Source organism: Watersipora subatra, chromosome 10, assembly GCF_963576615.1.
Source record: "Watersipora subatra chromosome 10, tzWatSuba1.1, whole genome shotgun sequence".
Classification (NCBI taxonomy): domain Eukaryota; kingdom Metazoa; phylum Bryozoa; class Gymnolaemata; order Cheilostomatida; family Watersiporidae; genus Watersipora; species Watersipora subatra.
In genome coordinates, this window is record NC_088717.1 from 56256760 (window position 1) to 56283193 (window position 26434).

A 26434-nucleotide genomic window follows, 5' to 3' on the forward strand; every position below is an offset into this window, starting at 1 on the left:
TGGAACGGTATTCGAATGTTCGAACTCGATCTTTGAACTTAGGCGTTGAGAAAACCATACTGTTGTTGAGTTCAACTGACGAAATATTTTAAGAATTGTCGTCTAAACGTTCGATTAGATCGGTTCGACGAGCCTATAAAAGCGCATAGAGCGCCCAGACTTCACGACCGTTGCATATTACGGTGACCTAGTTCCATAGAAATAAACCGTAGTACGCTCGCTCGCAAAAGTTTATTATCATTTTCAATTCCTGCTTTTCATTTAGTCACCGTGATAATGGCTGCACAGTGGTGGACTGCTCCTTTGCCACCTGGATGGGAGTCTAAATGGGATCCGACACAAAACAAATAGTGAGTGAGATACTCCTACCTGTTGACTTGCAAGCCGAAATGAACCTGGTCATTTGCTTAAAATTATCGTCCTCAAGTTCCATAGACAGTTCGATTCGCATGATTTATATGTACTTGTAGTTTCTTTATTAATCATTCAACAAAGAAAACGACGTGGGTAGATCCACGTTCACCTCAAAGCCGTATGCAAGTAACACAACCAGTAGCGCAGCCAAGACAACCAGCTCAACCCAGACAACCAGCTCAACCATCGGTAAGCTTTCTTGCTGTAGAAATCACATGGTGAGGGTTGTATGATTTGGTAATCAATTCACCTGAACTAAAGGTAGACGCTATGAAAATTATAATACGCTTTCACGAACTAAGATTAGACGACTGCAGTTTTGTAATGAACTGAGACATATGTGAAATGTGAAATACATTGTGAAATGCATATTTATTATATGAATACTCCATGTTTAGGGTAGTTTTGTTTGTTATATCATTCATATTGCTCTGGTTACATTTGGTTGTTCGTTGGCAGAATAGATGGTACTTTCATCTAGGCCTATTAACTCACTATTTTCGTACGAGGACATTCACTTACACTTCTCCTGTTGCTGCTTCAATTCACTAACCATAATTGTCAAAAAAAGCAAAGTGCATATGCATTCCAAGTGTTGTAGTTTTATATGGTTTTGAAGCATGTCTTCCAGGTCACGCTTGAAAAAAATTTTTTCCTGTTTTGTTGAGCTAGCATAACTTGCCCCATTGTTTGCATATCGGAATAAGAAACTGTGTATTAGATGGGTAGGTTTGACAATTACAAACTTGCCATATTGAAGACAATGTTTTAGTGCTCTCATCACAGGACCTATCTTTATGTGTGATTATACTACGGTGATAGCGGCTAAGACATCGTCGGCATACAAAATCTTAAAGGTTGACTTGCAACAAAATTCACATTACAGTTATTTGGTATCAAAAAATTCACCATGTCTTACTCCGCTGTGTTATAGGTGCCAAATATGTGGAAATGTGAGTACAAGCTCTCAAAAGCTCAAAAACGAAAAGCCGTCGTAGATTGGAATCTCTTTATTTCTCTGACGTAGTCATGAAATTTATTTATCGTCTTGTCACGTGATGTTCACCCGTGAATTGAAAGGGCAATAAAAAGCTCAATACGTGTATGTATAAAACTTATCGTAGCACTAGTTTATGACAAACACTTCGGGTTTTACCGAAGACCCCATATCAAGTATAGATGCTCGCTACTTTACAGTTTTGTTTCGGTTTGGTTTAATCGGCAAGTCGTAATCTGATCATGTGACCCAATACTTCGCAAATAATTTCTGCAGCACTATTTGATTATCACAAATGACCAACAGGCTTGTCATGGTTATCAGACAATGATATGTACTCCTTCAAGCTAAGGCTAAAAAATTAAACGAATTTTTATGGTAAGTTATAAGATATCACTGCTAAAAGTGACAGCATTAAAATGACGATAAAACAGTCGCGTAAGAACAATAAACATGGTTTTATTGAATGCGTGAAGTATATTTGTGAAATATTTCGACAAATAAGGTTGCATGAAAGTGTAAACAGAAACCATCTAACACAGCTATGTCACATTTGAGCCGTTTTGGAAAGAGAATCCAAACTACGGCGGTCTCGTGTGGCTGTGATTAACTGTTCGTTTTTGAGCTTTTAAGAGTCTGTAATCACATTCCCACATGTTATGCACCTACAACACAAAAGAGTAAGACATGGTGAATCTTTTCATATCAAATAACTGTAATGTGAATTTTGTTGCAAGTCAACCTTTAACCATAGCTGTTTGTTATATTGTGGAAATAGGTTTTGATTAGGGTCATTGTTTCGCAGGGTTATCAGGGTTATGGGTCAGGATCTGGATCATATCCCATGCAGTTTGTGCCAAGCAGGAATATGGTGCCTTGTTCTCGGTGCCACATAGTGCAGGTACCCCAGTATCCTCAAGGTGAGTTATCTCTAGAGGTCATACCCCATGCATGCTATGCCAAACAAGAATATGATGTCTTGTTCTAGGTGCCACATATTGCAGGTGCGCCAGTATTCTCAAGGTGAGTTATCTCTAGAGGTCATATTTGCCGGTTGATCAGACATTATTCATAGTTAGATTTATAACAAAATTAATAGTCGTAAGCATATGCTAGATGGCATATAAATTTGGGAAAAGACTGGAGATGTACGGTTGAGCGTAGTATTGGTCCTCTTGTTGCAGCTTTTTGATTTTATTGAAATCTCATGAACAATTTTATTGCTAAATCAAAATTATAACAAGAACCTATGAACTATTTCTTTCATGAATAACTTTCATGCAGGTCAGATGTGTGACAGCTGCAAGAAAAGGTTAGCAGGTGCCAAGTGTAACCTCTGTAACAAAGAAAAAGTGAGTCTATTTTCGTAGTTATCTCTCTTATCAATCCATTTCTTAGTGTCTGCTGTGATTTACAGATAACCCTCTACATACAAAGTTAATTCATTATGAAAATTGCTTTGTATGTCAGAGGTGTCGAGTGTTGAAGTGATTACTTCAATAAGAATTTATTGTATATTTTAATTCATTTTGCTGTTCAAAAGCTTAACAATAAATAGTTCAATGTAATGCCATATATCATTAAAACAAATGCGTTATATAATACTGTGTTAAAGCTAAATGCAAAGCCTAAAGTATCTGTAAATACTAAATTAAAGAAGAAATAATCCATGAATAAAGAAGTTTTTTTGGTCATTGTCCTCCAGAGACACTGTAGATGAAGAGTTGGTGATGCGTAAGTCTGGCGTTCGAGTTGACATAACTTAGATCAAAGTGGCTTAAATTAACCTATTTTATTATCACCTCACATCCTATGTTAATTTCCATTTGAACTCTTACTCATGTTTATCAAACTACAATAGTTTAGAACTTTCAGACCTATGTTGAAAGTTATTTAGTATCTCTAGACAAATATCTGCATCAATTGCACATCATTTATCAAGACAAATTTTACTAGTTTGTCAAGCTGATGTTAAATTAAAGAATAGAGAAAGTATGATATTATGATGCTTTATTATGTATCATGATGTGGTGACTGATATTCTAAAAAAAGAATCAAAGAGATTGGCCCACCAGAAGCTGAGATATAGCCAACCAAACACAGGTCTACCTAATAACGAATCAGAGGAAAAACCCTTCGAAAATCCCGAGAATTGTGACATATGAAATCAACTTATTGGACATGTGCCGGAGTTGCGCACCCTTACCGCCGTTACGTATACTGATTGTTTTAGGCTACGAGATGTAAAACACTTCAAGCGATAGTAAAGAATTTACAGACTAGCTCTGGTTTCTCAGGAAAACCAAGCAAACATTGTGTGGTAAAGGCAGTTGCCCACAACCCCTTGCCTTGGTTTTTCAAAACAAAAGAGCAGATTTTGACTATTGTGCCTCAAATTTTAACTCAATCTCCATGGATATGCTCCGAAGATCCTCTGTTCAATGAACGGCGCGTATATAGTCTATATTATACGATATCCGTGATTTGCAGTTTGTTTAGAATAAAAAACGGTAATGTGAATTTTTGTTCATTCATCATCTTTCTATTGTGTACCTACTGTAGCATTCAGTTGATTTTCACGATTATCGTCACTATTAACAGACTGTAAGTTCACTACAGCCATAGTTTTCAAAAGAATAACTTGACAGTGCTGCTCTTGCTGTAAGAAAAGAAAACGATAACTTTTGATTTGATTTTTCTATTTATCTATTATCTTATCTATGATTATTTTTATAATTAAATTAAAAAATTATTTTTATGATTAATATAATAATCATAATGCATATTATACAAAATAATAATATAACTGTGTATAGAATAAATGATGTAACTAATATAATTTGTAGAAAATTCCAAATGATAACCAAGATTGATGATTGATTTAATTGATTCCATTTATTAGCTATAGATGAAAAAATTGAACAGCGCTAAAGATGAGTCTGAATAGGGAAGCTAAGTGGGAGAACAACAAAACAGCTGAACTAGCGAAATGTTGCGAAATAATAGATGCGTGTAATTATTTCATGCTAAAACTAATCTACACGTCAGAGGGACTGGTTTGGAATTCTCAGAGCAATGATTATTAGGCCCAATTTGATTGTTCTATACTTCCAGGGATTAAGTCAATTAAAACGCCGTGATTGTTATACGAGAGCGCATTAGTTGGCTTAATTGATCAATGGCACACAAGTCGATTTCATACGTCATATATTGATGCTAATATGAGGATTACCCATAGATATAGTAAACCTATATATAGTAGGGTTTACTATATCTATGGGATTACCAAAACACTTATGTCTTTTGTTAGAACTGTGTTTGGCTGGCTATATCTCAGCTTCTGGTTGGTCAATCTCCTTGATTCTTTTTTTAGAACATCAGTCAACACCTCAAGATACATAATAAAGCATCATAATATCATACTTTCTCTATTCTTTAAGGTTTCACTATATGTAAAAGTGACTACATATTATCTACTGTATATGTGGTCATGCAGTTCATTCAAACAACTCATTCACTATTATGTCATGGTAGTTAATTTTCTGTGAAACATTGATGGAAGTATAATTACATTGTATGTACAAGTCAATTGCTTTGTTTCGTCTAACCATGTGGTACTTACTGTCTCCTCATTGCAAATGATTCAAGTGCAGTATTGCATATTGCAACTACATGCAATAAAGTAATACTCATCGCAACCGATTTTAGTGCAGTATTGCTCACTACGAGCGATTGTAGTGCAGTATTGCTCATTGCAACTTATTGTAGTGCAGGATTGCTAATAGCAAGTGATTGTAATGCAGTATTGTTCATTGCAAATAATTGTAGTGCTGTAGTGCTCATTGCAAGTAAGTGTAGTGTAGTATTGCTCACTGCAAATAAGTGTAGTGTAGTATTGCTCATTGCAAGTAATTGTAGTGCAGTAGTGCTCATTGCAAGTAATTGTAGTGCAGTAGTGCTCATTGCAAGTAATTGTGGTGCATTAGTGCTCATTGTAGATGATTGTAGTGCAGTACTGTCTAAGACCTCCATGTGCACAGCTTAAGTTGCCAAGATATTCTTGTCTTTTCCAAATTTTTTGTTACTGTAGAACTTTTGAGCAGTCTAAATTGAGTACAATACTATAATGTGTGATAAGATGATAGTTAATATCATATTTGCATATATACTTACTAAACAGTTGACAGGTTATCTTACGTTAGAGGTAGCACAGGTCTCCAGGAACCATGTTATAGCACTGCTAATTGTAGGTTTTTGTTTTAGGTGTCAAAGCAAGGTGACATCTGTCAAAGCTGCAAGGCACAGTACAGTCAGGTCAGTTTTCTTTCAGTATATTTTAAATGTTGCTAGGGACTTTCTCAGTACTGTCATCAGTTTGATGTCCTGTATGAAAACTTTTTTTCTACATCAGCATTACCATTAACTCTTGATACGAGTCTAAATCTTACTCCTGCTAGACCTTGTCTCCTAGTTCAATTGCTAGCGTTAACATGTGTGTCACTGAAACTCTAATGGGAATATTCTATGGAGTCGTATTATGTCTGTCTTTTCAAATGATGCTATTCTATGTATGTTATGCTTTACCATTGGACATTACTATACCTGCCATAAGAGGTTTTATGACTTGTGTGTGGAGCATACAAAGTTTTATAGCAGTCATTTGTTTCCTGCTTGGAGTTGTGGGCTCTTGATATTTGAATATACCGTACAACCTCTATCAGAACACCAACTCTATTTGTGTGCCACCTCTGATAGAATGCCACTATAGAAAAAGAGTTGAAAAATCAGGGCTGCCCTTTACTTGAACGCCTTTTTTTCACTACCGCTTTAATATTCATTGATCTCTACGATCCCATGATAGAAAGTGATCAGTAGAGAGGCGTCCTCTCTACTCGGTTACAATGACTCTGTTACATCAATAACAATTAGTTATTTCGTTGTTGCTGTAGTTGCCATGATTTTAGTGACGGCGTACCTGAGAAGATCAATCATTACAATCGTCAAAACTACACTGATTCGAAGCCACTAAGGTCTAAATCCTATCTATTGCTTTCTGATTGGTCCATAATGTGGTTTACAATCTTACCTGACGACTTTAAAGCGGTTTGATGAATGATGAGAAAACTTTTCAGGAACACCATACGCCATAATAACAGACATTATTACGGCGTATTTTAACTTTCAAGTGTTAAAAATTTAAAAGCGTTATGTCTGTTTTCTAACTCGAAAGCTTTACGGCTGTTTCTTTAAAACTTTGAAAGTGACACCATCGAAATAACATGTTGTAGTCGCATGAGCTTCTTGTTTGATTCGGTCTATTACTTCGACTTATATGAAAAATGGTTTAGCAAAAATCTGCTCGAAATGTTGATCTGCCCGAATGAGAGTGCATATATGTATATATATATATATGTATATATATATATATATATAATGATATAGGCGGCGACATTAGCGTTGCTTCGCCTGTAAAAGAGTCAAATTTATCTTTCCAAAATTCTGACAAGCTAGTGGAAAATTACAGCATCGCTTCTAATAAAATGCCACTGTAGGGCAAGGGTTGAATAATAGAGTGCCATGGCTTTCAAATAGAGGTTTTACAATATGTTGGTAGCAGCAGGAGACAAGCTTCAATGATGAACACGAGAGTCTGTTTGTTCGCGCTGATGAGGAGCTGGTGAAGAAGCTAAAAGCCTCATATCCACAAGCGATGGAGAGCCATATAAGGAGTGCCCTGGTGAGGTGGGTTTTTCGCTTGGTTTTATATCTCACCTTAGAGTCTGATATTTTTGCTTTATTAATGTGCCAAGTGATGTGTGCCAATGGAGGGCTGATCTAGCTTTAAACAGCCTTGACATGTGTAGGTTCATGGTTAGGAACTTCAAAGTATTTGGCTTGAAACATGTTACCACAATGAGTGCAGTAGTTGTCCTCTCATGTATCCTTAGATGTTGAACTGTGTATTTATAAATGCAATTTTGATGTGCCTGAAGATGCTATAGAAACCATGTTATGAGAGTGGTAAAAAGCTAGTAATTATACCATTGTTTTCTGGTAACTTGATACAGTGGGAACTCACTATAAAATTTGAATTTACTCTGTAATAGAAACTGGTGTTTCTATTACACATCGGAATGAAAGTTGTACAAAAAACGTTCTGTATCATGAGACCTGATTTAAACAGACTCCGTGAACAAGGCTTGAAAACTTGTTAAAGACTTGAGGGAAAATCACTTTTGACAAGTAAATACTGATCATTCCTGTCATGATTATATGTTGCTTCTATCGATCTCACATGTATATGTCTATGAAAATTCTTTGTCTGTCTTCTGGTTTGCGAATATGTGGCGAGTTCTTCATTCTGTTGCAGCAACCACAACAAGAAATCACTGGCATGCGCTAACCTTGAAAAAAGAGGCTATAAAAAAATATCTCCACTGGAAGTCAATGCTGACAAGCTGTTCAAGGAGCTAAATCCGAAGTACGCAGGTTGCAGTGCGGATCTCCTGAGAGCTACCATCATGAGGTTCGTGTCAGTCTATTAGAAGGTTGCCTGAGTTTGTGGCTGGCAATGAATTTGCTCCTATGTTTTCTTACAACTTTTATTTAGAGATGTTAAATGCAGGATTTATATTTATATAGATTTACATAGAAACTGTAAATTTACACACTTTCTTTAGTAATGATAGCAATGGTATTCTTTTTACACATAGCCTTTGAAATTGTTATAGAGTTTTCTAAAACCTAGGTGTTGTGTGTGTTGTGTGTCAGGTGTGATGCTGCTAAATCCAAAACAGTAGCAAAACTGAAAGAGCTTGGGTTCCTTACACAAGAGCAAAAGCAGCAGAAGGAACGTGAAGAGAGAAATGTAAAGGCCAGGAAGGAAGCGGGTAAGGATTACTTCTCTTTCAATCCAATGGTTTATCAATGTGGCTGTTGCTGTGTGACTGAACAACAAGGAATCGCTCGTTTCTGTAGAATACTTTAGTTAGAGATCAGACAATTAACTCTGGTCTTAGCAATGGCGCTATTGGAAGCTCTGACAAGGTGCAGTCTCACGCATATGCATTACAGAAGATGTTTCAAAATTTCTTTAATTTTATAAAGCACGAGAAACTCTTGAAAAATTTAAAGTCACTTTTGCGCAGTGGAAAGTTGTTTTCATAAATAATAGTGTGGTAGCCTAGTGTGAGAACCTGATGTCTGTAGAGAATGGGTTACATTTTTGTTTTTTAGTTGAGAGAAACATTCGTAGGGATTACCCTAACGTCAGCAATGATCTTATAGAACTTGCACTCGAGTCATCTGGCTACAAAGAGCAGACAGCAAAAACTCTCCTTGACTCCATGATAAAGTAGGTCATTAGAGCAAAGTATTATAATAGATAACTTTATTCATGCGTTATATCACAACACCTATGACTATGGTTATTTGGTGCGCATATTTGTTTATGTTGTGTGGATTAATTTTTAGTATTGGTTCAGACACTAGTGACAGTACTAAGGTGTAAGCAACACCAATATTTACCAATAAAGGATAGTTCTTTATTTCTACAAGTCCAACACTTTAAATACACAACAAAAAAATTCTAAAACAGTAATAATATGGGAAAAAAGGTTAAAAATAGCCAATGAAAGTTATAGCTTGTAACAAATAGTTGTCCATGATCTTCAGTTCAGTTCCATTCGTCTTTGAGTTTTTCCATTTGGAAGAGGCTGAGTCATTGGAGCACTCCTTTATAGATGCTGTTTGCAACCTGTAGGATGTTTGGATGGTTTTGGATGGTTTTGGATTCTTTATATTGTAAGGTGCCGGTATCTGAGAAAAATTGTCTCTAGTACATCAAGGAAGTATGCCGGTAGGGTATTTTAGTCATATTTGGAGGGGTTGGCTAAGCCCTGCAGTGTGCCGGTAGGGCATTTTAGTCATATTTGGAGGGGTTGGCTAAGCCCTGCAGTGTGCCGGTAGGGTATTTTAGTCATATTTGGAGGGGTTGGCTAAGCCCTGCAGTGTGCCGGTAGGGTATTTTAGTCATATTTGGAGGGGTTGGCTAAGCCCTGCAGTGTGCCGGTAGGGTATTTTAGTCATATTTGGAGGGGTTGGCTAAGCCCTGCGGTGTGCCGGTAGGGTATTTTAGTCATATTTGGAGGGGTTGGCTAAGCCCTGCAGTGTGCCGGTAGGGTATTTTAGTCATATTTGGAGGGGTTGGCTAAGCCCTGTAGTGTGCCGGTAGGGTATTTTAGTCATATTTGGAGGGGTTGGCTAAGCCCTGCAGTGTGCCGGTAGAGTATTTTAGTCATATTTGGAGGGGTTGGCTAAGCCCTGCATTATGCCGGTAGGGTATTTTAGTCATATTTGGAGGGGTTGGCTAAGCCCTGCAGTGTGCCGGTAGGGTATTTTAGTCATATTTGGAGGGGTTGGCTAAGCCCTGCAGTGTGCCGGTAGGGTAATTTAGTCATATTTGGAGGGGTTGGCTAAGCCCTGCAGTATGCCTGTAGGGTATTTTAGTCATATTTGGAGGGGTTGGCTAAGCCCTGCAGTGTGCCGGTAGGGTATTTTAGTCATATTTGGAGGGGTTGGCTAAGCCCTGCAGTATGCCGGTAGGGTATTTTAGTCATATTTGGAGGGGTTGGCTAAGCCCTGCAGTATGCCGGTAGGGTATTTTAGTCATATTTGGAGGGGTTGGCTAAGCCCTGCAGTATGCCGGTAGGGTATTTTAGTCATATTTGGAGGGGTTGGCTAAGCCCTGCAGTGTGCCGGTAGGGTATTTTAGTCATATTTGGAGGGGTTGGCTAAGCCCTGCACGCGCAATCGCCTCTAATACCTTTCGACAGTTTTCTTATCTGACAGTAGATCATCTACCCAGTAATATATTCAAATGTTGTAGTAGAGAGTATTTGTACTCACATCACTGAGAACTAATTGATCAATGAGTCATGCGACTGAGAATGACTACAGATAGCTTGTTACTTGCTTATGCTGTGTAGTTTTAGTTGTATGTTAATCCTAGTTGTATGGACAGTTTTACTTTGACCATTTGTGTTTAGAGTCGAAACGCCTAAGGCCGAAACATCGCAGCAGGAAACAAGTTCTCAGCCTATGGCGGGTAAGTCCTCATTGTTAGGGAACTTATAATTGCACCTCTATCGATTACCTTTTTCGTTTTACTTATTTATGAGAGAAGAGTTTTATGTTTTACATGAGTTTAGGCTAAGATGCTCCAGTGCAATACACGCTGCATCAGAGTAGTCAATTGGCTGAACTATGAACTGCTCTTTTCACACCAAACATGAGAGTTTATTAATTAAAGACAAGGTTACATCAAATTCTAGTAATTTTTTCTTGAAAGTATAGATATTTTTCTATTATTTGAGATTTTGTTTGTTTTTTTAGGTGATCTGACTGCCAGGATGTTTCAAGATTAAAATTGGCAAAACTTCATTGCAGTTAAAATGAACAACAGAAAATACGGGCATTTCCAAAAATGATATTTGTCACACTTCCTGTTTATAAGTGATAAATATACACAGTGGTATAAATAATATAATATGTTTACACAGCGTTTAGAGATAAACCATTGGATAATTCCCGCTACTAACATATCTTTAAATAATTTCAGACCTCGTATAGCAATGCACTTGAAGCTATATTTTACTTACGTTTCGCTTCAGCAATCATATGCGAATACAAAGTAAAATATATGTCAATAGAGGCGCGTAAGATATAAATCTTATGGAAAATACAAAGAAAAATATATGTCAATAGAGGCGCGTAAGATATAAATCTTATGGAGAATACAAAGTAAAATATATGTCAATAGAGGCGCGTAAAATATAAATCTTATAGAGAATACAAAGTAAAATATATGTCAATATAGGCGCGTAACATATAAATCTTATGGAGAATACAAAGTAAAATATATGTCAATAGAGGCGCGTAAGATATAAATTTTATGGAAAATACAAAGTAAAATATATGTCAATAGAGGCGCGTAAGATATAAATCTTATGGAGAATACAAAGTAAAATATATATCAATAGAGGCGTGTAAGATATAAATCTTATAGAGAATACAAAGTAAAATATATGTCAATATAGGCGCGTAACATATAAATCTTATGGAGAATACAAAGTAAAATATATGTCAATAGAGGCGCGTAAGATATAAATTTTATGGAAAATACAAAGTAAAATATATGTCAATAGAGGCGCGTAAGATATAAATCTTATGGAGAATACAAAGTAAAATATATATCAATAGAGGCGTGTAAGATATAAATCTTATGGAGAATACAAAGTAAAATATATGTCAATAGAGGCGCGTAAAATATAAATCTTATAGAGAATACAAAGTAAAATATAATATGTCAATAGAGGCGCGTAAGATATAGATCTTATGGAGAATACAAAGTAAAATATATGTCAATAGAGGCGCAAAAGATATAAATCTTTTGGAGACACTGCAACTTCTAATGAGGAGCGCAACAATTGACATAATCTTTGGAAAAATCCTGGAAGATGTTTTCTTTTGAGCGTTTTGACTGCAATAAAGTTTTGTTGATTTTAATCTGGAAACACCCTGGCAGTCAGAGCACCTCAAACAACACCAACTCAAATCATTGAAAAATATCTGTATTTTCGGATAGAATATTTTAAGACGAAATTTTTCATCCACCACATTAAAGTCATTTCTCTTGACATGCTGTCTCAAATTTGTATTTGGTCCGTAACAGGAACCTCTGCAACACCAGATATGAACAATGTGTCATCAGCAGTGTCTCAAGCTAATAAACAAGCTACCAAACAATCAACAGCTGAACAACCAGCTGCCAAACAATCGGCTGCCAAGCAGCAGCCAACATCAAGCGCCCAGAAGACTCCATCAAAGCAACAAACACCTGTTTCAACTTCAAGGACCCCTCAAGCGCGGAAAGCAGGCAACAAACCATCATCCGCACGAGCACTTCCCTCGTATGTAAAATTATTTATAGAAAGTGAGATCTCTGAGCCAGACTCTATATTGAGCAGTGCTATCATTTGATACCAAATAATAATATCATGTGATACCATATGGCATCATACGATATGGTATGATAATATCATATGATAGCTATACAGATATGACAGAAGACATACTTTGAGAAATATATATATAGATAGTATATATGTGTATATTCATATAAATATGTATATATATATATATATATATATATCTATACTAGCTATGCCTCCCGGCATTGCCCGGGTATTAAAAATCAGCTTATAAACGATGAGAAGTGATGAGAGTTGCCTACCACTTGCTATCAGCCTGGTACATTGCCAATGAAAAATAGTATTAAAGATCAACTTATAAACAATAAGAAGTAATGAAAGTTGCCGCCACTTGCTGTTAGCTTGGCACATTGCCAATGGAAAATTCTAGTAGGCTAGTAAATAAGCGCTAGGCTTCAAATGACAGTACGCCATGACATTGCGTCAGCATTGTCCAGCTACAGCTATTGTAATAATAGCTATAGCTGGAGGCTGTGTATAGCTATATCAATAGCTATACATACATTCACATTTATATATACACTAGCTGTGCCACCCGGCGTTGCCCGTGTAATAGAAGAGTTTTTGGACAGAAAATTGATTTGTATTTAACATATAATAACGTTTCCCATTTTTACTTTCAAACTACATATCATGAGAGAAGTGTATAGTGTAGTTGAAATAAATTAAGAGAAAAATAAAAACAACTGTGAAGGTTTTAAAACTTTGTCAAACAACTGTACCTTTCAAGCTAGTAGCCTGGCATATTGCCAATGAAAAATTCCACTAAGCTAGTTAATAAGGTTAGGCTTCCAATGAAGGTAAGCCATGACTTTGAGTCTGTATTGTTGTCCAGCTCAGCTGTTCTAATAATAGCTATAGCCGGATTTCCAACAGACGACACACGGACTTTGAGAAATATATATATAGATTGATTGATAATTTATATAGATATATATATATATATATATAGATATATATATAAGATATACTAGCTGAGCTAACCGGCATTGCCAGGGTTATAAAAACGTCTCGAAAGAAAATTGATTTGTATTTAACATATAACAATATTCGCCATTCTAACTTTTAAACTACATATCATGAGATGAGTGTTTTGTGTAGTTGAAATAAATTAAGGGAGAAAATAAAAACAACTGTAAAGGTTTTCAAACTTTTTGAAACAACTGTAACTTTCAAACTTCATATCATGAGGAAACTGTTTTGTGCAGGTCAAATAAATATAACAAATAAATAAAACAACTATAAAAGGGATTAGATGTAAATGTGAAAAAAATAGTAAGTACATGTATACAGTATGGCAGACCGGCAGCATATTTCTATAAGGCTTATTTGCGATTACAGTTACAATGTCTCTGTTATACAATTTTTTCGCCTTACGAAGTGGAACAAGATGGGTGTTCTGTTTTCGCCATTCGAAGCCTATTTTGCCATACGAATTCAACAAAAATTATACTTAAAGTCAAATTTGGCAGTCGGTGTGCACGAAATAATAAAGATGCCGATAAGCACCCTTACACAATAAAAGTTTTAATAGCCCTGTGAAGTCTCACTTATCTCTATATATAAATCTCAGTGTTTGTCTTTTTGTTATGCCCTGTGTCCAGTTATAACAATTAAACTGTAGCTATGTAGCTATGTAGCTAAAATGACGCTATGTAGCTATTCTATTTTTTAATTGTGCGCATACTTATGCACCTGTTAATCTTCAATGCTGATTGGTTAAAATAGCACGCTTCATGCTTCAGGTTTGAAGATCGAGATTGCGTGAAAGTAATGACGCAATCATTTTTTTATCCCTGTCTTCAAAGAGAAGGACACAGCTTTTATTACAATAAAGATTTAGACTAGCTTAAGTTACTGAAATTTATTGGACAAAGACACAATTTATTGGATAAGAGCTTGTAATCACATTTCCACATATTTGGCACCTACAACACAGCAGAGTAAGACATGGTGAATCTTTTGATACCAAATAACTGAAATGTGAATTTTGTTGCAAGTCAACCTTTAAGTTAGTCAAATTTATTGGATAAGGACACTAGTAATTCATCTAAGAGTGTATGTCTTTATCTTACATACATGTATATATTTCTCAAAGTATGTTATCTGTATGTCCAGCTATAGCTATTAAAATTTTAGATTAAAAATTTCTTGTTGGGCTAGACTTGAACTCACGACTATCGCGATTGCAGTCTGATAAATCAACGCTTAAACCACAAGACCACGGAAGCTCATACCATTACTCACTCTTTATACATAACGTGTACATCGTTTTCCGTTTTTACACCAAAATGACGTAATAATTACAACTCTATGAACTCTTTTAGCTCTATGACACGCGATGCTTTTTTGTTCTCGCCATATTAGGGCTAATTTGTTTTCGGCAAAATGATATCAACAATAAATTCTCTCGATAATAGAATTCTAAACCAATTAGTAATTCTTAATTAATTTCACAACAAACATTTTTAAGATTTATCGTGTAGGATTACAAGTATCAGTTATTCCTCACTCTCTTATATTTACATACATTTACATACTTTGAGAAATAGATATATACATATGTAAATCTACATTCTCTTAACACATTTATAAACTTCTAATAAGTTTTAAAGTTTATAATATAAGTTTTTAAAGTTTGTTTCATCGTCGTTATTATTTCAACTTGCGTTCTTTTAAACATAATTTGAGTATCGTGTTTGAAGTCCAAACATTATTCATTTTCGTATCACTGTTATTATTATTGGTTAGTTTCCAATCTTTAATATTAATATTTGATTCAACCATTTTTGGCAGACATTGTTCTAATAAAATTTCAACTACAAAATACTACCATATTCTGTCATATTCTTTAGTATCGTCGTATTCAAAGTTTTGATGGATGAAACAGTAACCTTTTCATACCCACACACTTCTATGCAAAAATTGCTATTATTAATTCAACATGTTTAGGAACTTAATTTTGTTTTCTCAGTTTGTTTTAATTGTATCATTACCGAATGATCTTTTATTGTAATTGTAGCAAAACCGACTTAATTTAGCTATGACATGTATTTGCTTTTATGAAAATATCTACAATGGCAAATTTTGTCAGACTGTTTTTATATACCAGCTGGTTACCTGTTTTAGGGTGTCAGTGGGTACTCAATTATTTCTGTATTGCAGAAGCTATAAATCTAAGCTAGCTCATGGAGCCAACCCCAACCTCCCCAAAGGCGCACAGGATAACCTACTCTTGTGAGTATACATCTAGTTGCCTGTTCTCTCTCTAATGAATGTTATCATATAATATGTATATTGATTGACTGTCTACATGTGTTACATTTATTGATTGACCGGCTAAACATGTAATAAATCTATAAATTGGTTGTCTGCGTGGGATAAATCTATGAATTGATTGTATACATGTGATATATCTATGAATTTATTGTTTAACTGTGGTATATCTATGAAATTATTGTTTACATGTGATATATCTATGAATTTATTGTCGACATGTGATACATATATGAATTTATTGTTTACGTGTGTTATATCTATGAATTTATTGTATACATGTGTTTTATCTATGAATTTATTGTTTACCTGTGGTATATCTATGAATTTATTGTTAACATGTGATATATCTATGAATTTAGTGTCTACATGTGATATCTATGAATTTATTGTCTACGTGTGATATATCTATGAATTTATTGTCTACATGGGATATCTATGAATTTATTGTCTACGTGTGATATATTTATGAATTGATTATATGCATGTGGTATATCTATTGATTGATTGTCTACGTGTGATATATCTATGAATTCATTGTTTACATGTGATATATCTATGAATTGATTGTATACATGTGGTATATCTATTGATTTAGTCTTGGCATGTTCCCTACGCAATGAATGTGTTGTAGGACCCAATACCATGACACCAAAGGGCCCAATGTTAGTATCGTTCATGGACCAAGTTGTAAAGTAATGGGTAGTCAGGGTTCAACTGGTCCCAACCACTCTCTGGTTAGGGGCCCTGCGATCAGCACCCGGTAAGCTGTAGCACCAAGAGCAGTGCCAAGTGCTGTCTAACAATTTATCATCTTGTTGCTCAGCTAGTGTCAGAGGTAATCTCGGGTATATGCTATTTTATACAATTTATAAATGATGTAATCTATAAATAAGGTTATTTCTTTGGTCTCTGTATTCAAGTACAATTACAAATATTTTGGGTCAACGTCAGCCCTTTGTGCATTTCATCCTTTTTTATTGGACTCTGTTGTCAAGATAAATTAAGTTTTAGATATTTTCGCTGTGATAAGCTCGCTGTTGTCACATATTTATTCATTTATTTTCCTACTATACATTATGTTAGTTAGACATTATATTATATACATTATGTTAGTTTGGATGTTGTTGCTCATTGTTGGGGAAACTTTGATAAAATATAACCAAAACTTCACAAGCTGATGGTTGCATTGTTTGTTTGCAAACATTCGGGAATTTCTGTGAATTTTTTTCCGCGCTGTTCTTACAGTCTCATATTTCGTTATGGTAGGGTCTTCACAAGACAAATAGTTTTCATGAAATTTTTTTTGCCTAAATTATAAACATATATTTATCTCAACATATAATTTATATACTATTCTGGACTAAGTCAACAGCTTTTGTCGATTTCATTAAAATGGAGTTTTATCAGCTTCTAGCTTAGTGAAACATTTTAGTTGCACAGTTTATGGTTTTGGACATCTGAATACACCAGCTAGTCATTGTCAGATTAGGACATCTGAATACACCAGCTAGTCATTGTCAGATTAGGACATCTGAATACACCAGCTAGTCATTGTCAGATTTGACAAATATAAAATTCAGATGTTTTTCACCAGAGGATGTTTGCATTAAATAATTACTATGGGTTTCTATAACCCTCTATATGACCCTTACACTGCCAAAACTGTAATGAATTAATGTCCTATGGTGGCGGAGTTGGAAGAGGGGGTCTACTGCATCTACACGTAAATTCTAGCAATCTATCCACAGATTAGGAGAGGGTGCATCAATTAATCATGGTTACCGAATCTTATTAAACTATGTTATTAACTAATAGTCTAAATTTTACATGTGACAGTGTAATATTACTTCAAGACTTGCTGCTTTGATACATATAACACTAGCGTTGTTGTCAGAAAGAATGCGTGTGTTATATCTTTATTCGCTTTACTTCCAGGTGATTTCTTGTTATTCTGTTAGGAAACTTATAATCCCTACATGTTACAACAGCCCAGCTTCTATAGACTTCTTGAAATCTAATTTGGTAATGTCTGTATATTTTATTTCAATTGGACTGCAATAGCTTATAAGTGTATACTTAAAGGCCATGGTAACTGTACTAGCTTAATCATAACAACAGCAGCTTCTACAACGTTATGAAGGAGAACATTGCATTTTATTAACTTATAATTCCAAACTGTATAACTGCAGTCTGATATAAGTTAGTGTTGTGCAGTTCCTTCAAAGGTATTTAAATAGCTGTACATATCAACTGTAGTGAGTTTTGTTCCTTTTATTAGCTATATTTTGCACAAACAAATGATTCTGTCTATCAAAATTAAATTGTAGTTTTTAAAGAGCTTGTATCACTGTATTTTTAATGAATTACTAGCAAACTATGCATCAATGTTGGTTGTGTCCACCTTTTTCTGTTTGGTGTTCAAGAAATATGGTATATTATTAGTATTGATGTAGTTATTTCTGCAAGGAAATAGGAACAAGCTTTTTTAAGTTGATGTGGAGGAAGAGAATGACTGTATTTGTTAGAGAAATGAATTGAGAAATGGAGAAAAACTAAAATGAAATAGCGGCAGGGCCAAGTGTGTAAAAGTCGGCCTGTCTGTAGTCTCATTACTGGCCATCTTCCCTTTGTCAGGTCTTCATGCAGGGAATGTATGCGTTGAAATTGTTGTCGTTAGCATAGTCACGGTATATTTTCATTGGACTGGGCTCTGCCGCTGGAGGTGAAGTAGATAGAGACAATGATGATAACGATAAGGGAGGTGAAGTCGAGGTTGATGGTAGTTGATTATAACTGGTTGAAGGTTGGCGGTAATCGTTCAGTCTCATATCTTTGAGGTGACCTAGCAAGAGAAAGTGTTAGCTTGTTAGCGCAGCTCTACACTTTTGCAGGGGATCGGTATTTAGTATAACACATGGGAGCTCTCTCCTGCTTTAAATTTAGTAATAAATATTATTTTGCTGTAAATCGTGAAATAAAACTATAAAAGTATTACATCAAAATTGGTAGAGAAGATAATAATGAAAAGATTTATGTCATGACTGTAAAATGAACTCTAGATGAAAATAAAATACGTTAAAATTACTACATGTAATGTCTTTTGTGTTTTTATTGCTGAAGAAAAGACGGGTCAGAATACTAAGTTTATTGCTGAAGAAGGAAGCATATCAGGATCCAACATTCTCAGGAATTATACCTATCCACCTTATACGAATACCACTTGAAAAATGTTGTATCTTATATAAAAATAGTTGAAACAAGTTGGATACAAGGACTCTTATTAGACTTATCAGGCTCTCATCTATCTACTTTAAAAGAATACTACTTGAAGAATATTTTATCATATAAAAAGTTAGGTAAAACTAAGGATACAGATGCATTGTATATGTCAGCGGTACCTCCCAGTAGCCAATAGTGTTTTGTTTTAAATCTAATTTAAAATTTTACAAGAAAATAAGTTCTGTTTATTGGCATTGTTAAAGCTTAGCTTTACCAAGGTTAATAAGCTGACAAGACCAAACATATAACCCAGTTAGTCACAAGCTATAAGTAGCATCAGCGTAACAGCATAAGTAAATAACACTCACGTTTGGTCCCATCAAAATTCCTTGCAAATTTGAAGTTGCATGTTTCGCACCATCTGTCATGACACGATTGACACAATGTCTGGGTGCTCATCTCGCTTTGTAATTTAAAAATGATATTATTATAACCTACATAAAGACCATAAAGAAACTTAACCGAGCTCTAATCTTTTTCACTCTTTCTTTTCAGTATTATTAACAAAGTTAAGAGTTTGTTAACTGAGACATTTCAAAAAGTTTGTTTCATTTGATAATACTTACAATTCTGTTAGGCAGTATGCAGCGTTGAGCACAGTGGATAAAGCTAGCAAAAAGAGGAAGATTATTTACTCCAACTAGCCACAGGTAGCAGCAATATGTAATTGTTGAACTTTAGTAGGTATTTAATTGTTATAACAGTCTTGAGCAGTTCAGTAAGTCTAACAACTTGTTCAGGTGTATTTGAACTTCTGAAAATATGACAACAGAAAGTAGGACATAACGTCAAAACGGAAAGTAATTACAGAACTAAAGCACATGCGTCGGGTTAAACCAAATGTCAGTATATAGGACAGTTGTCTGCAAGCCCATGGAACAACATGTTAGAGTAAAATTCCTAAAATATAACCTGTGCATTCTTGTCACTCTTGTTATGTATTTTAGGGCTTGTATATTCTAGCAAGTTCTATCAAGTTGTCCCCGAACCATACACAACAGCTGCTAGCAATGTAGACAACTCAAGTACAACAAACAATTAAAATGCAAACACAGGAGCATATTGTTTGATATAGGACTATCATACAAAGGGCAAGCAAATGAACTTTCTACAAATGAACTTGCAAACATGCAACTAGAGTCCACCCTATTTATAACAGTCGATAATTTCCATGGCAACCGTTAAATAAACAAAACCATTTCGTTAACTATTTGTGAATCTAATATAGGTTTAGGAGCCATTAAACTTATGAGTTCATTTTGAATAGTTCCCTGCCTCTTCTTGGTCTTTATTTATTTACAAAACCAAGAAATTTTTATTTCTTGGTTTTGTAAATAAATAAAGAGCAAGTTCTTTTATTTCAAAAAAAAATTATAATGGCATGTTTTTAGTGAAGTAGTAGTTGTATTAATTTGGTAATAATATTAACTGTTATTAGATTAAATTTGTGACTAATATTTATTATTAGTCGTATAAAATTGTTATTATAGTGCATTGACATTGAAATAAAAGATTTTGCTTAAAATTAAAGTCTTTGACCTTTTATAGTAACCAAAAAGTGCCCATTAAAAGTTTAATAGCAGCAAGACCATTTAAAGGACAAATTCTTAGAAAGACAAATTTCATGGGACGATCTTTTGACAGTCAATAATTTCCATGGCAACACGCTGTTGCCACGGAGATAGACACTCGAGTTAACCCGCTTGCTCAAGTAAGCCTCAAGGGTCATCTCACAAATGAATTGAATCTCTGGTACCTCCCCAGCGAGTATTGAATCGGCTGTTTACTGTGATCATAAATGAATTGACTTGATTCTCTATTTTTAGTAAGCAAAGCGACTTGAGTCCAAAGGAAGACTAGTTCTTATTGAAAAAGTTACGCTTTTGGTTGCGTTTTCTTAGTTGACTTCCTGCTATCTTGGTTGTTATAGATACCTGTAAACATTACCTTTACAACATTACAACATTACGTTACAACTGAATTTAAACTCACTGTTATTAATCTTTTCTTATGGTGTTGATTGCTTTATCATAGCAGTCACTTCAAATAACTTTTACTGAAAAATACTATTTCTTCTAATTTAAAAAAAGTTTGGAATTTAAACCGAATAGTGTGTCTAACTTGGTGTACTGTGCTTGAAACCAAGTTTAACAGATTTATGAAAGCAAAATAGCTCCCTTTGTTTTATAATAAAAAACTTTTATGTATGTGGTACTTATTAAAGTAGTACTAAACAGTAAGAGGTGTAAAACAATACAATGTAATAATTATTCACAATTTTGTTATAGCACACTAAAACAAGGATTTGTAATACGCAATAGTAGACTATGTGATACTCATTAATAACAGTAGGAGTACAACAACACAGAGTATGTGATACATGTTCACTGTATGTGTTCAACACAGTGTAGGTGGTACCGGTAACAGTTGATAGTAGGTCTACAACACCGAGTATGTAATACCTGTTTCAGTAGAAGTACGTATACAACACAGATTATGTAATAACCATCTACAGTAGACATAAAACACAGATGATACTTATCAAAACCGGGTATATAAAACAGAGTATATGTAATCTGTTTAGACCAGAGGACCGGCATCGGAGTACAGATTAGGGATAGTGAAGAGAAATCTGTCAAATGAGATGAACACATCTACTTCAAGTGCCTGTCCTTGCCAATACGGGTTTTACAGAAATAATCATCACTGAACTTGCTAGTAAAACAGTTTATACCTGTTGCCTTTAGAGATAGACAAAGCAGATGGTACCACTTCCTGTAAGTACAGCATTGAACCATAGATACGCTATCATTCTCAAGCTGTTGCTTATTGTAGGGTCAGCTGCATACAGTAAACATGCAACAATCAGTCATAAAGTCTGTGAACCACACCAAATAGGTAATCTCTCCAAATGGATGTCATGATGAGGCATAGACATAGACATAGACATGTGCACAATGGGGAAAAACTGAGGAAAAGCAAACTTGTTAACAGAAATCTAGCCTCTCACAGTAAAAAATTAGAAAGGGAGAAATCTTTTAAAATAAATATTTTTTTTGGTCTCCAGTTATGTATTATGAAATGTGCCATCCTGACCAAGGTGGTGCTCATGTAGGCAAAAACAATTATAGTGAATAATCACAGGATGTTTTGGCTATGATTATTGCTGTATTGACGTAAATAATCACAGCATTATACATTGCTTTCTTACCTAGTCACTGGTAGTGTAGATATATGAACCCCTGAAAGCAAATTTAAAATGAATAGCCATAAATAAATCATCAACGGAATGCTGTATTATCTTTCACCTTACAACAAAGCACTCTCTCAAACTATTTTGGATAATCTCTGGAAAGTTACAAATGTTCTTAACTAGTATAGGAAATAATTGGGATAAAATAAGTTGTCTACAAGTTTTCAGCACATTTTCTTTAGGAGATATGAGAGTAAACGTAGATATCATGGAAGTTAAATATTTCCTTAAACAATAACACTTTTGATTGATTGATTGTTGTATTAATCACACCATATCAAGCTGTAGTTCCTCGTAGTTTATATAGCTTCTTGTGGTTTATATTTTTTTTCGTATAATTTATATTATAAAATGTGAAAAATATACTGATCAGTAGAAAAATGAAATAGTATGTAGAAGGTGATATTAATACATAGTTTTGTATCAATGCTGGTATTCAAACATGAATGTAACATTATTCACTTAATTTACCATACAAAAACTTGTTAATTCTAACAAAGATTTAAACGCAACAGACCCGGATATTATGTACATCGAGATACCGACACGTTTTACAAAAATGCTCATTGAACTTTGTTGAGATAAGGTTGTGAAATGGGAACAAAGACTATTAAATCTGAAATGGGTGTGGGCATATAGCTTTTTCTGGGTTATCACAGAAATAAAATTATGGAACTTAGGTTATAATTTATGTTGAGTTTTCCAAACTTTTTTAGAATCAGTTCATACCATAAGCATTTAGTACTAACATATAATAAATCACATTTCAATCCCGTTTAAATGTAATCACACAACCTTGTTGTAATAATAGGCATGATGCAAGGCAAACTGAATTGAGTCGGAATGGTTGGATTTGCCACACAAAAAAGAATGATGTGAGTGGGGTAATATAAGGAGCATTTTACAGTATTCAGACCAGATTGCCAACTTACATGCAAATGGCAATTGCTAAAAAAGCAGCAACATATGACTTTCAGACATTCGAGCATTTTTAGAGTTGTGTGCACTAACAGAGACTTTAGCCATAGACATTCTAGAAAAGCTTTTAACCCAAACACATAATACATAAAGACTAAAACTCTTCTTATTACAGTCATACCTCGACATACAGTCATACCTCGACATACAGTCATACCTCGACATACAGTCATACCTCGACGTACAGTCATACCTCGACGTACAGTCATACCTCGACGTACAGTCATACCTCGACATACAGTCATACCGCGACATACAGTCATACCTCGACATACAGTCATACCTCGACATACAGTCATACCTCGACATACAGTCATACCTCGACATACAGTCATACCTCGACATACAGTCATACCTCGACATACAGTCATACCTCGACATACAGTCATACCTCGACATACAGTCATACCTCGACATACAGTCATACCTCGACATACAGTCATACCTCGACATACAGTCATACCTCGACATACAGTCATACCTCGACATACAGTCATACCTCGACATACAGTCATACCTCGACATACAGTCATACCTCGACATACAGTCATACCTCGACATACAGTCATACCTCGACATACAGTCATACCTCGACATACAGTCATACCTCGACATACAGTCATACCTCGACATACAGTCATACCTCGACATACAGTCATACCTCGACATACAGTCATACCTCGACATACAGTCATACCTCGACATACAGTCATACCTCGACATACAGTCATACCTCGACATACAGTCATACCTCGACATACAGTCATACCTCGACATACAGTCATACCTCGACATACAGTCATACCTCGACATACAGTCATACCTCGACATACAGTCATACCTCGACATACAGTCATACCTCGACATACAGTCATACCTCGACATACAGTCATACCTCGACATACAGTCATACCTCGACATACAGTCATACCTCGACATACAGTCATACCTCGACATACAGTCATACCTCGACATACAGTCATACCTCGACATACAGTCATACCTCGACATACAGTCATACCTCGACATACAGTCATACCTCGACATACAGTCATACCTCGACATACAGTCATACCTCGACATACAGTCATACCTCGACATACAGTCATACCTCGACATACAGTCATACCTCGACATACAGTCATACCTCGACATACAGTCATACCTCGACATACAGTCATACCTCGACATACAGTCATACCTCGACATACAGTCATACCTCGACATACAGTCATACCTCGACATACAGTCATACCTCGACATACAGTCATACCTCGACATACAGTCATACCTCGACATACAGTCATACCTCGACATACAGTCATACCTCGACATACAGTCATACCTCGACATACAGTCATACCTCGACATACAGTCATACCTCGACATACAGTCATACCTCGACATACAGTCATACCTCGACATACAGTCATACCTCGACATACAGTCATACCTCGACATACAGTCATACCTCGACATACAGTCATACCTCGACATACAGTCATACCTCGACATACAGTCATACCTCGACATACAGTCATACCTCGACATACAGTCATACCTCGACATACAGTCATACCTCGACATACAGTCATACCTCGACATACAGTCATACCTCGACATACAGTCATACCTCGACATACAGTCATACCGCGACATACAGTCATACCTCGACATACAGTCATACCTCGACATACAGTCATACCTCGACATACAGTCATACCTCGACATACAGTCATACCTCGACATACAGTCATACCTCGACATACAGTCATACCTCGACATACAGTCATACCTCGACATACAGTCATACCTCAACATACAAGAAAATTGACATACGAGCAAATTTTAGAGCAAGTTTGAGCCTAGAAATAAAAGTAACCTTTAAGATACAAGCATATGACCCGGTTCTCTAACACGCAACCCAACTCTCAATACTTTACTAGACGCAACAACATATGGCAATAAACATAACTACACATACTAAACATCACATACTATAAACACTAATGCAATAAAAATGCATTTTAATCTAATAGGAATCTATTGAAGTTTAACATTTTATAGTTTATTTAACTTTTTTCCTCTATTTTATCTAAACCGAACCTTTTCATTTTCACAGGCCAATCAAGTCACAGGAGACACTTTACAGAGAGATATATGTAGACTTACAGTATCTACAGTAGAATTCACTCACCTTTCTTTCCTTTTACTTACTACTTTGTTTGCTAGACTCTTTCCATCATCCCTCTTATGCAGTGAATATGTTGAAAGAGTACATCAGGGTTCCTATTGTATAGTTTCTAGTTTATTAGATACTACTTACGCTCACTACTCAGGTAAGTATCCTGTTTTCAGCAAAACGGTGACTAAACTAAAAAAACATTGTAGCCACGAACACGACTTGTCCAAAAAGAACTACATGTACTACAATCATTCGAGTCAAAATGCGCCAAAATCAAAAACTTCATTGTATTATTACTCTGCAGTAATAAAGCCTTGATGATTATCGCTTCATTGACAAAAGATTCATTCCCGACAGTGATATCCTGAGTAACCCAATTCGTTATTTGACACGCGCTGAGGTGAAGATATCACTGTGAACCATAGTTGCTAGTCGCACATGTTTCGTCCAGACTTCAATATCACCGCGTAAACCGTGTATAAGCCGCAAGAAACAGGAAATGATGCGGTAAGAGTGCCTTTTACAGTGTATAATCGACTACATAAATATAATGACAGGAGTTTGTGTTGACTATTGAACTGCGTGTTTCTCCTGCACAAGTGTTCTAGGTGATTATAAATATCATGAGAAAAATACTCTTGATATATTTAAAATTGTCTACCCTTTGACTGTTTTCATAAATGCGTAGATTTTGTCATGGTCACACCTCCTTTTAACATATCCATACGCCAGCAAACTATCATAATTGCGGTAACAGTACAGCTTCAATCTACAGAAAAGCTTCTATTATGTTATTAAGGAGAATATTGTATTCCAACTTATAAATCATTCCAAACTGTATGCATATAAACTGTGTTATTAGTTTTTTTCAATAACTACGCCAATCCACTGTACCAAGTGTTGTTCACTTGCACATTTTGCTAAATTTTGCGCTAACACTGGCTTTATTATTTAAAATTACATTGTAATTGCTAAAGAACTTTTTCGAATCGTACTTT

The 26434-nt window shown here is 35.3% G+C and overlaps 1 protein-coding gene across 2 annotated transcripts; it reads left to right on the forward strand.

Annotated features, from left to right (window-relative positions):
• Window positions 1–192: 192 nt before the first annotated feature.
• LOC137406029 (uncharacterized) lies at window positions 193–16919 on the forward strand. 2 transcript variants are annotated; one of them, XM_068092542.1, is made up of 13 exons: window positions 193–350; window positions 471–603; window positions 2217–2331; window positions 2696–2763; window positions 5675–5725; window positions 7026–7153; window positions 7782–7937; window positions 8183–8301; window positions 8648–8765; window positions 10459–10517; window positions 12144–12381; window positions 15628–15699; window positions 16373–16919. In XM_068092542.1, the coding sequence occupies exons 1-13, from the start codon at window positions 277–279 to the stop codon at window positions 16503–16505; spliced, it is 1464 nt and encodes a 487-aa protein (XP_067948643.1). In that variant the 5' UTR covers window positions 193–276; the 3' UTR covers window positions 16506–16919. The 2 variants fall into 2 exon arrangements, with proteins under 2 accessions (XP_067948643.1, XP_067948644.1); XM_068092543.1 differs by having other exon boundaries at window positions 7029–7153.
• Window positions 16920–26434: the final 9515 nt, after the last annotated feature.